The sequence below is a fragment of the Tenrec ecaudatus genome, chromosome 9 (assembly GCF_050624435.1).
Source record: "Tenrec ecaudatus isolate mTenEca1 chromosome 9, mTenEca1.hap1, whole genome shotgun sequence".
NCBI lineage: Eukaryota > Metazoa > Chordata > Mammalia > Afrosoricida > Tenrecidae > Tenrec > Tenrec ecaudatus.
The window spans coordinates 160,744,063-160,761,147 of NC_134538.1; the positions used below are offsets into that span (position 1 = coordinate 160,744,063).

General features: G+C 54.8%; 1 protein-coding gene, 1 long non-coding RNA gene and 1 other non-coding gene across 8 annotated transcripts in view; 1 reads left to right on the plus strand and 2 right to left on the minus strand.

Moving 5' to 3' along the window:
* TPK1 (thiamin pyrophosphokinase 1) overlaps positions 1-12,205 on the minus strand; it is a 32,104-nt gene extending 19,899 nt beyond the window's left edge. For 2 of the 3 annotated variants that reach the window (XM_075558768.1, XM_075558766.1), the window contains exons 1-4: positions 12,108-12,205; positions 11,372-11,437; positions 3,377-3,448; positions 323-392 (exon numbers count right to left, since the gene is read on the minus strand). In XM_075558768.1, the coding sequence (XP_075414883.1) occupies positions 323-392; positions 3,377-3,448; positions 11,372-11,414 (185 nt within the window). In that variant the 5' untranslated portion in view covers positions 11,415-11,437; positions 12,108-12,205. Of the gene's footprint in view, positions 1-322; positions 393-3,376; positions 3,449-11,371; positions 11,438-11,649; positions 12,085-12,107 lie in introns of those variants that run through there. The other variant, XM_075558767.1, reaches the window with a different exon arrangement.
* LOC142457668 (small nucleolar RNA SNORA84) lies at positions 2,706-2,839 on the minus strand. Its single transcript, XR_012786365.1, has one exon. It is a non-coding gene; the product is annotated as a small nucleolar RNA SNORA84 (small nucleolar RNA).
* Positions 12,206-12,301: 96 nt separating the features above from the next.
* LOC142457368 (uncharacterized) overlaps positions 12,302-17,085 on the plus strand; it is a 175,908-nt gene continuing 171,124 nt past the window's right edge. For all 4 annotated transcript variants that reach the window (XR_012786137.1, XR_012786136.1, XR_012786138.1 and 1 more), the window contains exon 1: positions 12,302-12,648. This is a non-coding gene — a long non-coding RNA (uncharacterized LOC142457368). The remainder of the gene's footprint in view (positions 12,649-17,085) is intronic.

The following is a 17,085-nucleotide window of genomic DNA, read 5'->3' on the forward strand; positions in this document are numbered from 1 at the left end:
GTCAGTTCTGACTTGACAGCAGTGAACCTGACTGAGGTCTGTGGTGAGGCTTACTGAGACTGCATGTCCACTCAGCACTGCATGCACACATACCTTGTGAGGTGGGAGGGATGCCGGAGGTGGCCCTCTCCTCTTCCTGCTCAGGTCCCCTCTCCCATGTCCCTCTGTCTTCTCCCTCCTGGCCCTGGAGACCCAGGGGCAGGCTGCTCACCTCTGCGGCACACAGACCACCGCTCGGCCAGCAGCATGGCCAGGCGGTCACAAGAGCCACATACCCAGAGGGTCACCGGGCGGGGGGGCCACAGCGGCCAAAGGCACGTACCTCTCCCGTTCTCCTTCGGTGACGTCATACAGGCGGTTAGCCCCTCCGTCGGCACAGGCTTTGAGAACAGCTTCAAACAGAACAAGACACAGTGAGTCAGCATGAAGACCTGCTGGTGGGCATGCAGGGGCAGTCAGCGAGCCAGGTGTAGCCCCCCACCCCTGGCCGGGGAAGGACCCTCCTAAACCAGCCAGCAGCCCCCTGTGGGGCTGGCGCACCTCACCCTCCCCAGCAAGGCTTCTCACTAGTCTTGCGGGGCTCAGTTGTCTTCTCGGCACGCATGCGGTCAGAACCGGGGCCCCTGCATCTGCTCCGTGTCCACGGGCTCATACTCCCACGTGGCAGCATCACCAGGCCATGCTGCACCACGCTGCACTTGGATGAGGGCTCCCTGGGGGCTTGCTAGCCCTGCCCAGGGCCAGCAGCAGGCGAGATCACATTTTTAAAGAAGCAACGTCTGTGGAGAGCACGGCGCCGGTCAGTGAGTACAGATGGCACAGGCCAGTCTCCGGATGCCAGCCACAGCAGGGGAGCGAGTTCCAAAGGGACACTGCACGAGGTCTCCAGGCGCCAGGTGAGATGGAAACGGCGCGCAACACCAGCATAAGACCGGGAGACAAGGGCACTGGCCACTAAGCCTTTCTGGGCCCAGTGTGACAATGGCCTTCAAACTGGCCACTCCATGGGCTCTTGGAGGCCCCTCCCTAGCTGGGATGGTAGGCAATTGTTGAAGCGTTGCAGGAGTGCTTGGTATAAGGTGGCAGCCGGCCTCCTGGGGACCTGCAGTGAGCGCACCGAGCGCGGCTTCGCCTTGTTGAGGCAGGTGAGCAGCGTGAGAGTCTGTTAAATTTTGTTTCCTGTTTAGCTGGCAATGGTCATAGAAGCATGGCCCTGCTCACACTCCACATTCTCCCAGGTCCTCAGCATCGGAGGGCCACGCTGGGCTGTGCGGGCAGGCAGAGCCCCAGGCTGCAAGCATGGGCAGGGGTGGGTCCGCAGATCCCAGCACTCTCAAACCTTGCCTGTGAAGCTGGGTGTTTGGGGCACCTGTACAACCCCTTTCCCAGGAGCACCTCCCTGACAGTGCCCCAAAGCCACGGAGAAGACGCGCTCTTCAGCATGCTGTGTGTTCTGGGTGCCACCCGGTTGGTTCCGACCCAGGCACCCTTAGGCAGGACAACAAAGCGACACACTGTCCTGAACTGTTCCCATGCTTGTGCCCATTGTAGCAGCCACTGTGTCCATCTGGCTCCTTGAGGGCCTTCTTGTTTGCTGCCCCTCTGCTTTACTAAACACGATGCCCGCCAGAGACTGGTCTCCCTGACAGCGTGTCCAAGTCACGTCAGACACAGTCTCGCCATCCCTGCCTCTCAGGAGCATTTCTTCTGGCCGTACTTCTTGCAAGGCAGATTGGTTTGTCCTGTTGGCAGTCCGTGGTATGTGGGACAAGGAAAACCGGGAAGAATGTGTACGCAGGCAGATGCAACTCTCAAACGTTGAGGAGTCTGGGTGGCCAAGGCTCCCATGGAGCAAACGTTCAGGTTCGTGGGTTGGATTTGCACCCCACTCACATTCTCCTAAGTAAAACTCACTCCCCACGCTGACCCCCATCATAATGCCATAATCTAAGGAGCTGTTTGCCAACACGTGGTCACTGACCATATACTTGGAGGCCAACTGCCTGAAGGTTATCTGTCTCAAGGTTGTCAGCCATCTAAAACAATCAGACCCTATTGTCTGTCCCACCTTCAGTAGGGCTCACCCCTTCTGATAAGGATAAAGGTCTGTTCCCCTGAAGGAGAGCCCAAAGACACCGAAGGTCAAGGCAACTCGGGGACAGCCAAGGTTAGGCTGCCATCTTGACTCTGGAGCCCACTCATCCTGTTACGTATATGTCTTCCTGTCACATGTGTGCCTCTCGTGCCGCCCCTGCTGTGGCAGTTACATAATCTGTTGTCAATTTGAGACTGAAGGGGAGGATTTTTGCCTGCCAATCAGGTCCCAGCTTGATGACCTCATTTGGAGGAAGGAGATAAATAGATCGCTGGAGGTGGGACACACGCTCACTCTCTGGGAGACGTTGCAGCTGACAAGACACAGGGAGCTAAGCTAGTGCCCTGAGCTGGAGGAGCCATGTGGAGACCCCTGCCAGCACAGAGATTCTTATACTGCCGCTGGAGCCACAAGAATTTCCACCCACTGGCCTGTGATCTTCCTGGATTTGGCATCACTGCACGTGCTTCGTGAGTCTGAAGAGGAATTTACAGATTGGTATGGGACATATGGGCTAACATCAGGCTTATGGACTTGATCTGCACAGGGCTGGGATGCTTTCTCAATATTCAATTGCTCTTGTATATAAAACTTTGTCTTTTTTTAATTTTTATTTATCAGTGACTGGTCTATGGAGGCCGCTGAAAGGGAGCAGCCCCCATGCATACATCACAGTATTGTTCTGGCCCATTGCCATCGACTGGAAAGCTGTACTTGATCAACGGCACCCAGCAACCACAGGGCATAAAGCTGTCTTATACACATATAAGTGTCTATGAATTTGTTTCTCTGGTCTCCCCAGACGAACACATTACCCTTCTTATTGCTTGTATACCCCTAGCTCACCCCCTTCCTGTTACACCTGTGGGTTTGCAGGCCCCTAGAGTATATATAAGCCTTGGTTGGAAATCTATGCTCTCTCGGCGTGGACTGGGCTCCTGCAGTCATGGTGGTCCCAGAGGGGAGCACTTGCAGGCTTGATCTTGTCTGATGTCTCTTTAATTTACCCCTCAGTGACACAACCACCCCTTGGGCCCATTTGGTGGTTGTGGGAGTCTGGTGCCCCGTGATGATACTTCCAATATTCTTCTCCAGCACCACAATTCAAACACATCAATCCTGCTCTGATCGTTCTTCAATGTCCAACTTTCCTGTGCGCATGAGGAGACTGGAAAGGCCAGGGCCGGGGTCAGGCGCACCTTCACCCTCCAGGTGTTTCACGGTCCTCATGTCCATCAGGCCCACAGAGAAGGAGAAAGGGCCCTGTCTCACTGTGGTTACCTTTGCTCCAGAGATGGCGGAAACGGGGGTCCAAAGGCTGATTGAGAATCAGCAGACAGTACTTCAGATTCCCTGCAGAAACAAGAAAAGCAAACAAATCACTTGAACTGTTCACTAATTTCATCAACTCCCGGCACAGAATTCCACTCTGCCAGCCCAGCTGCAGCCACGGCTGAACCCAAACTGGGAAAGATGCACAGGTTCAGTGACACCCCCATCCTCCGCTGCACTATCTCCCCACCACAGGCACGCACACAGGTGTGTCCATGTGTCTGGGACCAGGTGATGGTCCTCCCACCGGGGCAGAGCAGGGGCTGGTTTCTTTGACATGGGGGGTCCGCAGCAGTGACCTGCCATCTTTCCCCCCACTCTGTTCACCTGGTCTGGGACAAATCATCCTTACAGGACTGACCAGGTGTCCGTGGGGCTTTGAGAGAGTTCTGCCTACATGCACACCCTCAGCCTCTCTTTCTTTGCTTCACTGCTCCCACCCCCACCCCTTCCAGAACCTTCCAGTGCTGGACTTGGTATGTGGCCACACAAGATCCTGCCCACTGATAGGGTAGGTTTTTTCAGGACAAGCAGAAAGACAAAGCTGGGTGAAAAGGTGTGTGTGTGGGGGGGGGAGACCCTGTGGGACAAGATGGTGCTGCACCATGGGCTTCCCAGTCTGTGACTCTTTACAGGAGCAGAAGAGCCATCTTTGTCCCAGAGGGTCCCCAGGAGCTGGGTATCCCTATGATAGGGGCTGCTGGGTGGGGTCCTGGGACAAAGGGCATCAGGTTACAAGGAAGGGAATGTGAATCAAGGACGAACTTCAGCTGATGGGCACGGAGGAGCACTGGCTGATGCTGCTGGGTGTCAAGTCCATCCTAACTTACGGGGACCTCGTGTGCCACGGTGGCACTGCCCTCTCACCTAGGCCAACACCTTGGTGGGAACAGGCCACCAGCTCTTTACCCCATGGAGCCACGGGGCCACCAACCCAACGATGAGCAGTCAGCTGACCGCTGCACCACTGGGGTGGGGGAGGGATGTGGACTCCTGTCTTATCTTTTCAATTATCCTGTAACACTAAAACTCACTGAAAAAAAAAAAACCAACAACCACCTATTAGCTTTTTTAAAGCGCCAAGACCATGGGAAGACCACAGAACTGAACATCACCTCATGAAGGATTCACCCGGTTATCCCTCTACGCATGGTGCTGTGGACCCCAGTAACGGAAGCCCAAGAGCCTGCTCTGCTGCAGGGAGGTCAGAATGGCCCTGTGCACCAGAAGACAAGGATAGTGCTGGTCCATCGCTGGAGAAACGTACAGGACAGAGGACTGTCAATCTACTGGAATAGAGAGCCCGGTCTTTCTCCCGAGAAGGAGCTGGTGGTTTTGAACTGCTGACCTAGTGGTCATAGTAGCCCAACACGTAGTCACTCCACCACCCAGGCTCCCTTGCATGCATTGTAATGAGGGGGCTTCGAGAAGTTCATGGAAAGACTGCACACTCTCTCAATGGTGTGTTCCCACAAACCTCTCGAGGCTCCTCATGTAGAGTCACCCCATTGTGCGCACGTTTCTGCACATACCCCCCAAGTAGCTTTTTATATTCTCCTTTCATTTTACATTGATCAGTGACCCGAGACCAGAAAAAGGTTTCTACAGGAAAACACTTTTTAAAACACACAATCTACAGAGGGGGAGAGGAGGGCAAGAACACTGAACTCCATTGCTAATCAAATGTTCAGGCTCTCCTTAAAAGTAACAAGGCTGGGGGTGGCACCCGACTGAAGTCGCACCTGCCGTTGTCAGCGAAGCAGGGATGATTGCCGTGGCCCCGGCCCCTGGCGGGGGCTGCCCTGCACTGCCATTTCCACGTGGCACTGAAGTGTGGGTCTAAGAGCAGGCCCTCTCCCCTTTCTTTCTTTTGGTGCCCACAGGGACACCAGAACTCAGGCCCATCCTTCCTGGAGGCAGTACACTCACTGCCTGTGGACAATCGGCTGAAGCATGAAAAGGCTCCGAAGTAAATATTCCACACCTCAGCAGCTAAATTAGCGGGGAAGAGGATGGTGGTGGGCAGAAAGCCAGGAGGGGATTGCTTTGGGCAGGCAAAGGGGGTGAGGGAGGGGAGCCTAAAGACCAGGCCCTTTCCCTGGAAGCCACTGGGGCAGGCGTGACCCTGTATGGTGAACCCTAAGAGAGGAAGTCCTGCCCAGGGGTGTCAAGTCAGACAGCCTCAACTCCAGGGAGGCTGAGAGGTCACCTGTCACCTACTACTGGCCAATCCACCCACAGCCCCTCCCACATGCCACCTGACCCACTGCCGGTTTCCCGAGTGCACTGCTCGCCATGGGTGGCATTGTACTTCCGCCCCAAACCTGAGCCCTTTGTTCACTGGGGATGATTAATCCTGGCCATGACACCGGATCCACGCACTCAGAAACACGACCTCACTGCCATTGTGTTGGTGCCCACAGGACAGGCTGACTTGCCCTGTGGGTTTCCGGAACAGTAACTCTCCATGGGAGTAGAGACCCCTGTCTTTCTCCCTCAGAGAGTGAGTCTGGGGGTTTCGAACTGCTGACCTTGTGGATTGCAACCCCACCATGTAGCGGCTTGTACGCTAGCCCCGATTAGAAGCCAGTACAATCAGAGGGGCAGGGAGGTGAAGCCGAGACAAGGGCCTTGAACGGAGCACAGAGCTTTCCCTTGGGGGTCGGGCCCTGGGTTTGGACTTCTAGGCTCTGAAACAGTGAGGCAGTCCAGTCTGTTCATTAAGCACATTCGCTAAGGTCGTGGCTCTATTTCTGTCAGGGGGAGGAGTGTCCAAAGGGCCATGGAAAAATGGACTTGAAAGATAGCGGCATCTCCCCACAAGCTTTCTAACCCCCCATCTTCTGGACTCTCCTGGACCCCTCTCTCTTGTCTGTGGGAGTCAGCCCCGGAGTCAGTCCTTCCATCCGCTCTCTCCTCGCTGTCCCTCTCGCTTCTCCATCACAGGACTTCCAGCATCAGCTGTAGCAGTGGCCCCGGGTTCCTGGGCCTCCCCCTAACTCCAGATCAAGTCTAGGTGTCTCTGTAGCCAGCTCCCTTTGGACACCAACCCAACGCCGCAAACTTCCCATGTCCAACATCACCTGACACCCTCAGCAGGCAAGCTTGCTCCCCCAGTACTGCCCACCAGGAACGTCCAGTCCCCACGGATTCTACAGCTCAAGGCTTCCATTCCTGCCTCCTGCCCAGTGACTGACCCCACAGAAACGTCATCAGATGCAAGCATTTCTGCTGGAAACCAGCCATACCTGTGACCAAGGACTGCTGGGGCCACCAGGCCCAAAGGGTACTGCTGCTGTCCCCTGCTCCCTCCCTCCCTCCCCACAGAGAGCCCTTGCTCTTCCCAGCAGAGCACCTTCCCCCTGGGGACATAACTGAGCTGATGTCTCACTCTCAGGAGGTTCTCCCCCCCTGGGGGTAGGAGCAGTAGGGGCAAAGGCCAGAGGCTCAAGGACAGGATGTGTGGGGGCAAAAATGGAGGGCTCAGGGCAGGGGGATGGGGACTGTCTCATCACTCTCCACCTTCCATCATGAGTTTAAGAGGCACTGGTCTCTTTTGAAATCCATTAAATTGACCTGGAGGGGGGCTCCCACTCCAAGGACTAATGCAGTCCCCTTTGTTTGGGGGTGGGGGTGGGGGTGGGGGATGGGCAGGCACTGAGTCAGAGCCCAGTTATAAAGACCACGGGAAGTCATGTTCCTGAGAGGTCTTCAAGGAGCTCAGAGGAAGATCTCAGAGGGCTGTTTCAGAGCTCGTGTGTGTGTGTGTGTGTGTGTGTGTGTGTATGTAGGGGAGGGGGAGACCAGGCATGCAGTCCCCCCTTCCTCTCTCCACTTCCCAGAGATGGTTTATTCCTTGCTTCAAATAAGCTTTACAAGTCTGGCATCAGGCCGGCCACAGGGTGAAGAGGGTCACAGGGCCTGTGTGAGCAGCCTTGCTCTTCCGGGGCTCAGACAGAATACTCTGCGGGCTGCCAGCCAGCCCAGAACAGGTGACAAGCAAGGGCACCATGGTGTGGGCACTGATACCCCCTCACCAGGGCCGTCGCAGGCAGCTCCCCGCTGCCCCGGGGTCGGACATGGAGGTAGGACAGCCTGATCCCCCCCTCCCCAACCACGTGCTCCTCTCAGACCTCAGCCCTGTGCCCCTTCAAAGGTCACCCTCCAAAGGCCACGAAGGGTAGGCTTTCAGTCAGGCATCCTTTGTCTACACCCAGCCCTTGAAGACCTTAATTCCAACTTAGGTCACAGGCCTCCCAAAGAGAAGCTGGGACTGCTTGTCCCACCACCCACCCCGTGACAGCTGAGAGCATTAAATGTCGGTCCAGGATGGCCTATGAAAGATGATATAAATAAATATCCACACGGCCATCGGCAGAGAAGGGGCTCCAGCCCTCTCTCCTGGGGCATCTGCAGGGCCCCTCCAGCATCCCTCCCGCATGCAGCTCCTAGGCCCTGGACCACCAGGCTCCTCTAGGCTGGCTTCTGGGCCTCCCTGCTGGTCTGCAGCTCAGGAGGGACTGGCTTGAAGCCCAGCCCAGGCTGAGAAGGTCCTGTGAAAGTAACACAGCCCTGTCCTCAAAGGGGGTCCTGTGTGCTGGCCTGGGGCTGGGAGTCCACGCCCAGCTGCCTCTACCGCAGTCGCAGTGAGGTGTGGGCATGCCCAGTGGGGGTGGTGGATGGTGAGCCAGGAGGGTCATTGCAGTAAAGTGCCAAGGATGAGCAAGGGACAGGGAAGCACAGGCAGGTCCTGGGGTGGAGGCCACCTGGTTGCTCGGCCCACAGTTCCCTCAGGCCCAGGTCTTGCCTTGGGTAGCATTTGGACATGGCTATATTAGAATCCTGTCCATGTCCACTGGGTGACAAGGGTCTGACTGGCTCCCTCAGCAGGGACACACAGATCACCCCTAGCCCCCTTCACTCAATGCTACTGGCCAAACTGACCGGCAGCCAGGATCCGAGCTCTGCAGGTGAATACTCTGGATAGAGCCAGGGAAGGTGGGATCTGACCCCCAGTGGACCCCTTAAACACACACACCCAGTCCCCCCACCCCCCACTTAGCCCCCCAAGCAGGAATGACAATCACAGCAGGCTGTCATCTGGGTGGCACTTAAGGGGGATCAATACAGCTCTCAGCTCCCAGGTGCTGTCAGTCCCAGAGGCAAGGAAGGGCAATTAACTTCCATGACAGGAGTGGGGGCAGCACACAGCCACTCCTGACATGGATGATGCCGCTGTCCCGCTGTCCTGAGGGCTGAGGGAGGCCTGAGCCCGAGGACATTCTCCGCCTGCCCCCCCTACCCCACACACAGGGCAGGTGGGCGGAACTTGACTGGTTTATGGAATTCCTAGGAACTAACGTGCACACATAGTGACTTTTTCCTATTTGGCCAAAAATGACAGCATGTGAGGTCCTGACTTACCTGGGTCACAGAAGGGACAGAAGGAGGACCCCATCTCCCTTCCTCAGCCGCAGCCTCTGGGTGGCCCCACCCCCAACATCCCTGGGGTCTGCATGTCCACATTCAGGGAGGGAGGGGAAGGCCGGCAGTGCTGATGTAGGAAAGTTGGAATGTGTCAAAAGTGAAATGAAATGCACAAAGCTGGGTAACTTGGGCCTTAGTGACTGAGCTGAAACAGATGGGTACTGGCTATGTTGAATCAAGCCATCAGGGTGGGCAGATCCAAGAGGAATGGCATCTTATCCATCGTCAAAAAAATAGTTCAAGACTCTCTCGACCCATGCAAGGAAATCCAGTGAATGCAACTGGTACTCACATTTACACATCAGTCACTGAGCTACTGAGGAAGACGCTGGCCAAGTCCACCAGCTTCTTTGGTCTCAAAATGATCAGACATGCAGGAAAGACACATCGATGACCACTGGTGAATGGAATACGAAAGTTGGAAGTAAAGAGGAAGGTACAGTGGTTGGAAAAATCTAGCCTGGCGATGGTCGCAGGACAGACTTTTGCAAAACCAACGGCTGCTTCATAGAAATACCTTTGTTCTACAACACAAGAGGCGACTACACAGGTGGACGTGCCCAGATGGGACCCTCAGAAATCACACTGACTACACCTGTGGGAAGAGACGGTGGAGCTCAGTATCAGCGGCTACAACCAGACCTGGGGCTGAGTGTGGAACAGACCGTCAGAGATGCGGCTGCAAGTTCAGGTTATAGATGAAAAAAATTAAATCAAGTCCATGAGAGCCAACATGCAACCTTGAGTCCATCCTGTCAGAATCGCAACGGCATCCGAAGAAGAGAGTGAACTCATTAAAAACCAAAGACAGACGTCCTGATGAGCTGAGGGATGTCAAGGCAACGAAAAATAAAACAAATCAAACCCACTACTGTTGCATCATTTCTCACTTGTATCAACCCGACAGGGCCGGGAAGAACTGGCCCTTTGGGGTTTCCAAGGCTGTCAATCTGCACAGGAGCAGGAAGCCTCACCTCTCTCCTAAGAGAACTTTTGTCCGTGGTTGATGCACAGATAAAGATGCCGGGTTCAGACATTCACATATTCTATCGCAGGGCCCCATGGGCTTGCCTCAACTGGCCAGCGAGAAGCCAGGACTCTGCCCACACTCCTGGAGCAGCCAACACAACAGGGGCCTGGCGGGGCACTGACAACAAAGAGCAACAGATAGAAGGCGCAGGCAGGGGATGCAATCTTAGGGGGGGTTGTGCATGAGACTTCAGCTGAGGCCAGCACCAAGCAGGCCTCTCTCCTGCGCCGGCCCTCATTTCAAAGCCAGACCTTGATATAACACATCGACTAGAACCACTCTGAGACCACGGTCCCCAAGCACTGTGCTCTCCCACTCCCAGCCACTGGGTGTCACATGGCTCTGACTGATAGAGTCCGGGCCTTCTCCTTGACAAATGGGGTGGGGTGAGCTCCTGGTTCCCCTGCCACTTGTCACTGCCCATCTCAGCCTGCCCCCACAGCCACTGGGCCCCACTCCCTGCACACTTTCTGGGGCTGTAAGAGAGATGGTGCAGACTAGCTTAGCTGCCACAGAAGAGCAGCTTTCTACTACAAGGACCTGCCCTGAGGGATGTTGGAGGGATGTTCCAGTCAGCAGTGAGTACTGGCAGCTGGGAGTGAACTGGGGCTGTCACCACTGCAGCCTCTCCCCCATGACCCTATCTCTATGATGCTAGAAAGGGCTAGACGCCTTCAGCCAGTAACCAAACACCAAAGCAAAGCCCTGTCTTTCGGCCGAGAAGCAGCTAGTGGGTTGGGTGCAAACTGCTGACTTGGGCAGACCTACAACTCACCCATCACAGGACTGCTATCAGGCAGTAAAGGGCTTGGGATTTTCTAAGAATTGGACAGAGAGCTAACCTGGGCCTTGAGACTGCTGGCCATCCAGTCCCACTGGGTGGGTGTGGACTTTGATCGGCACAGGCTTTATGTAGAATTAGATCCGCCGTGAGTCAGAATCAACTTGGCCTTTACAGAGGCTGTACTCCTTGAACCGGAAGCTCCTAGGCTCAGGTTCTGTTGTCTGTGTCCACTCTTGTAAAGGGGCGCTGGTGGCACCCTGGGTAACTCATGGGGCTGCTAGCCACAGGGTCAGCAGTTCCAAAGCCAGCTGCTCCCAGGAAGAAGATGGACATCCGTAAAGACTTACAGTCTCGGAACCCCTCTGTCCTACAGGGTCGCTGGGATGGCAGTGAGTTTGGTTTGGGTTGGAGAGTGGGTGTACCTACACGCCCTGCATCTAGGGCAACACAGAGCTTGGCCCAGGACAGTCTCCGAGGCCACCTCTCACTGACTGCGCAGTGCAGATGCTGGGGACCCCAAGGCTGTGTGCCCACCTGCACACTAACTATACTTCAAGAGAGGAGCCAGGGCATCAGTACACATGGGGCGCAGTGATTGGGAAACCGAGGCAAGACATGCCATGCGGCAGGCAGGGTACAGTACCGGTAGGCAGCAGAGGCTCCAGCGGGGTGAAGGCGTGCTCCATGAGGGGTGGGGGACTACTGTACTCTGCATGAGAGAAAACACAGTTAGAGCCCAGGACCAACACTGGGCCCACCCACCATGTCCAGGGTGCAGGTCATGGGGATTGGGTGCCATCACGAGGAGAAGTCAGACCATTGGGAGAAGGGATAGGGGGAAGGTGGGAGGATGCTGGGAAGGCACAGGGGGTTGGGGGCTTGTGGGAGAGGGGTTGGTGGGGTATGGGGACACGTGGGAACCTGATGGATGAGAAGCCAGAAGGGGTCCCTCGAGGAACTCAGGGGAACACTGGATGCGCGCGAGGGAGGCCAGGTCACCTGGGGGAAGGATGCCAGGGAACTTCCTTCCACTGGGGGGAACCCAGGGATATCAAGTAGTGCAGGGGTAAGATTGTGTGCCGGGGACCTCGGGCAGCTCTGGGGGAAGTCGAGGGCATGCGATCCAGGTGAGTCCTGGGAGAGGTGCTGGGGGCGCCCTGGGAATGCTGTGGACCCTGAAACGCTGGGGCGCCCTGGGGATAGGAGGTGCGTGCCAAGGATCCGGCAGCTCCACCTCGCGGGTGCGCGCGGGGGTGTGAGCAAGGTAGGTCTCAGGGCTCGCGGGGACACCCCGACCCCGCGGCCGCCTCCATTCGGGGACCGGGGAGACGGAAACGCCAGGACCCCTCTCCCCCCGCTCCCGCGGTCCGGGCACCTACGGTGGCGCGCGGAGCCGCACAGGAAAGCGCGATCACGATCGACCACTGGGCGCTCGGCTGAGGATCCTGGGCGGCCGCGACCGGCGTTATTGAGTACGAACGGGAGGCCCCGCCCCTGTGCGGCCACGCCCCTTTCCTGAGCAGCTCCGCGGGGCGGGCTCAGGGGTTCGGCTGCTCTACCTGAGCTATCGCGAGAGCCGCAGGCTCGGAGAAGAGGCCGTGACTTCCGGCCGCGCTCGTCTCCTGCGCTGGGTCACCCAGTGCCGCGTCCCTGCGCCCATCACAGGCTTACCCCGGCCGGTGGCGGGGCGCTTCTGCACACGAGGTCCCTCGGAGAGAAGGCCTGGCAAGCGGTTCCCAGCCCTTCCGCTGCCCCCAGTGACTGGCTCCGCGCGCCGTCAGGCCGCAGACTACCGGGCGTTGCCCAGCTGCTGGGTTTGAGAGCTAAGGACCCGAGGCGGACTCCACTTCTTGACCCGAGTCTGGAGTCCATGTTAAATTTTAACAGCTGCCCTTTCTGACAGCGACTCCTCCGGCTCAGGTACTAACCCAACCCTAGAGCCTAAAGGACCCCTGGCCTTTTTCTGAGGCCCGGCACGTGCCGGATGGATGCCTGCCCTCTGCGGTGACACAGTTGGGAGGCGGTGCGCTTAGACCCGAAAGACCTAGATGCAGTGTTAGGGGTGATTCTGTACAATGAGCCCCAGGAACAGGTATAATTGAGGAAGCAACACGGCTAGCAGGTCCCAGAGGACGGGGGCGGGGACACACCTTCATATCCCGTGGTCATCCTGTGATACACGGACACCCAAGTGTGCGTGCAATAATTTAACCCTCGTTCCACTCTATGGCAGTGAATTTGGTTTAATTCAGAATGGTCCCCGATCCAGGAGCCCTCGTGATGTAGTGGTTACTCGTTGCGCTGCTAAATGCAAGGTCGGTGGCAAGGTGAGCAGTTCGAAACCTCTAGCCACTCCGAGAAAGACAAGTTTTCTGCTGCTGCAGTTACAGCCTCAAAGGCACAGGGGCAGTTCTCAAAAACTCAGTCACTACCATCGGGTCTATTGCAACTCTCAGGGACTGTATAGGACACAGGACTGTCCCTGTGGGTTTCTGAGACAACTCTGTAAGGGAGTAAAAAGCCCCATCTTTCTCCCATGGAGCAGCTGTGGATTCAAACCGATAGCTTTGTGGTTAGCAGTCCAACCCATAACCATCAGGGCCCCTGGGGTCACTGTGAGTCAGGATTGCCCCTGGGGTCACTGTGAGTCAGGATCGCCCCTGGGGTCACTGTGAGTCAGGATCGACTGGGTGGCAGTTGTTTGGTTTTTTATTTGTTTCTTGTTTAATTCCCGTTTTGTTCAGGCTCAGCACAGGATCAGAGCTGGTGGTGAGTCTTAGAAAGACTGAGGTAGAATTGTTAAACTGCCTGGAAGCTTTGGAGATGCAAACACTTATTGTAATTGTGTGAATTAAAGGCCAGCTGATAAACTAGAGGAGAAGTCACGTGGGTGGCGCTGAGAGAACCCACAATGAGGAGGTCTGTGAGGTCTGTCTGTGAGTGGTAGCCATGCTCACAGAAGAAACCCAATAGGCCTCTGTGGAGAGTGGCTTTGCCGGGAAACCAGGCCATCCCTGTGGTTCCTGGTGTCCGGGAGGCAGGCAGGGAGGAAGGGGCCTGTTGGAAAGGGACCTCTCGGGTGAGGCTTCAGTGTGTGGGGCACATCATAGGGTTTCTGCATTACAGTCTGTTCTCAGTCGCCCTGAAGGTGGTCAGAGTCCAGGGACTTGGAGGAGGGAGAGGGGGCAGGGAGGAGAGGTGGGGGAAGAGGTGAGAGGTGAGACCAAGTCTTGGCTCAGAAACATCTTGTCTACGATTGCTCAGTGGGAACAAGCAGCTCAACTAATCATTTATGAGACAAGGGGTAGGGGTTCGGAGGGTGGGAGCCTGGTGGCCTAGTGGGTGTAGCCTTGGGCTGCTAATCACAAGGCCAGCCGCTCAAACTCACCAGCAGTTCGGAAGGAGAAAGATGAATCTTTCTGCTCCCCGGGGTGATGGATGGCAGTAGGAATCCTATGGAGCAGTTCTACTCAGCTGAGTCAAACCGACTCAGTGGCCGTGGATTTGGATTGGGTTGGGCTCCGTTGGGTTTGGTGTCTGGTGGCTCCGTGGTTAAAGTGCTTGGCTTCTAACAGAACCGTTGCCAGTTTGATCCTGCCAGCCACTCTGTGGGAGAAAGATCACAGGCTTGGGAACCCCCAGGGACGTTTCTCCTGTCAACGTGGGATTGCCGTGAGTTAGAATGGACTCATGGGGCACCAGGCAGCAACAAGTACACACTGTTTCCATGAGGTCTGGTAGAGAGTGTTCCAGTCTGGCTTCAGTCTCATAGGGTCCCTGCAAGACAGGGCAGAATTACTCTCCCCCCGCCCAACCCCGGGTTTCTGAGGCTGTAACCCAGCGGTTCTCAACCTCTGGGTCGCTACCCCTTTGGGGGAGGGGATGTAGAAGGATCCTTTTACAGGAGTCGCCTAAGACCGTCAGAAAACACATATTCCAATGGTCTTAGGAATCGAGACACTGCTCCTCTATCGTCTCCAGGCGGGTCTGCCCACATGCAGACACACCCACCTAGGAGTACCCTGTGTGAAGACTTAACCCATGCTGCCCCATGCTGCAAGACAAAATTTCATTTATTTTTCATTAGAGATAAATATTTTACAATGTATAATTACATATTTTGTAATGAATCACTATGCTTTAATTATGTTCAATTTGTAACAATGAAAATACATTTTGCAAATCAGATAGATATTTACATGATGATTCATAACAGTAGCAAAATTACAGTTATGAAGTAGCAACGAAAATAATTTTATGGTTGGGGGTTACCACAACATGAGGAACTGTATTAAAGGGTCACGGCATTAGGAAGGTTGAAAACCACTGCTGTAACCAGAGGAAAAAGCGTCATCTTTTGCCCACGGAGTGGCTGGTGGTTTCAAACTGCTGACCTTGGAGTTAGCAGGGCAATGTGTAACCCACTGCACCAAAACTAAAATGAATGTTGTCTGTCAAGACAGCCCTGGTGGCCCCATAGTGGTTCAGACCCACCACCTGCTCTTTGGGAGAACAGTGAGGCAGATTCCTTCTATACAGTTTGGGACAGTTCTACTCAGTCCTACCGGGTCCCTGTGAGTCACAGGGGTTCCAGAGCAAAGGTCTTGATGGCTGGCCTTGGTCAGCCAGGGGCATCTGTGGCTCTCATCTGAGTCTTGGAGAAAGACTGGTTTTAACTGTAAGCTGCTTACCTGAGCACACGCAGTGGGAGCACTTGACCCATGGCCGGGCCCAGGTCCCAGGGTGGAGATAAAGTTCAGCATCATACAGGAGAAGGAGTGGATGAGGAGGTGGAAATGCAGGTGACCAGAGACACCCCCAGAGAAGGTCCAGAAGATCGAGTGGAGGCCAGAAGAGTAAGGGACAGGATTCTCCAGAGCCCAGGAAAGCCAGAGACCCACAAGGATGGCAAGTGCGAAGGACGGTCAAGTGGGGGTCACAGTGGGGACTTTCTATGGTCACATGGCATTGAACCTGCAGAAAGCAGCCAGCCAGTGGCTGGATGAGCGAAAAGAGTGAAAAATACCAGGCTGTGGGAGGATTTCAACAAAACCGATAAGCTGGGTTTCAGAGGAAAGTACAACCAATGTTAGCATTGTCAGAGCACAGCACACTTCAGTTAGGGGCAATAACTGGAGGTAGCTTTAGCATTCACAGTCTGTTGGGACCTTAAGAAAACCCTTTCATTAACTAATTGGTTAATGACAATATCATTGTGTCGAGTTTACATTACTCAGATCTAAAAAGCAAGAGGATGATTTCATATCAGCTCATACCTCGGGTAATTCAGACCCACCCTTTCAGTAAGGACAGCCTGAAACGATACAGGATCTCATTATAAATCTTATACGATTCTCCATCCATCCACCCACCTATGCACTCGCTCACCCATCCATCCGTTATCTGTATACCAGTCCTTAGAGAAGGACATCATGTTTGGGAAAGTAGAGTTGGTGCTGTTCTTACGTGTGACCCTCTGCACAACAGAATGAAATACTGCCTGGACCTGGGCCATCCTCACAATCGTTCCCAAGTGAGAAACAAAGATTTCTCCCAAGTTGTCTCCCTTAAATATATGCCAAACTTAGCTACTTGCTACACGTGGCAAATGACTACGCTTAGGTGTCAAGAAAGTAGGTCTCCCTAAGGACTATCAGCCATCTAGAGCAATCAAACTGTATAGTGTGTCCCACCCTAAGTAGGGCCCCCCTCCCTTCTGATAAGGATTGTTGTAGATTGTTTCCCTGAAGGAGAGCCCAGGGAGGCCAAGCCCACTCAAGGGTGACCAAGATTAGCTCATCCCCTTCCTGTTAAGTTTATGCCGACTCTATAGCCCTCTCCTATTGCTTGTATTGCCTATTATACAACTCCTTCCTGTGAGGTATGTCTTTCCCTGTAATTAGGAGGCATGCACACCCCCCAAAATATGTAAGCTTTAGTTAGCAATAAATCTCTCTCTCCTGCCCTCTCATCTCCCATCTCAACGTGGACCATCAAGCGGGACTGAGATGTGCATGCTACCATGAAATTTGTCTGACTCCATTATTTCAATCTCTTTTCCATATCTCCTATTCTCTATGACTTTACTTATTACATATATTATAGTCTCTCTCTATATAGATTCTCTATAATCCTTACTTATCACTGTATAATTGTGCCTACTGGACCTGTGATGATTTGTTAGGGGCTGGCTCCCCTGACATTCCCATGCTTGAGCCCATTCATGCAGCCCCTGTGTCAGTCCGTCTGGTCAAGGACCTTCCTCTTTTTCACCACCCCTCTGCTTTACCAAACATGCTGTCCTTCTCCAGGGACTGGTCTCTCCTGAATGTGCCAAGTATGTAAGACGGAATCTTG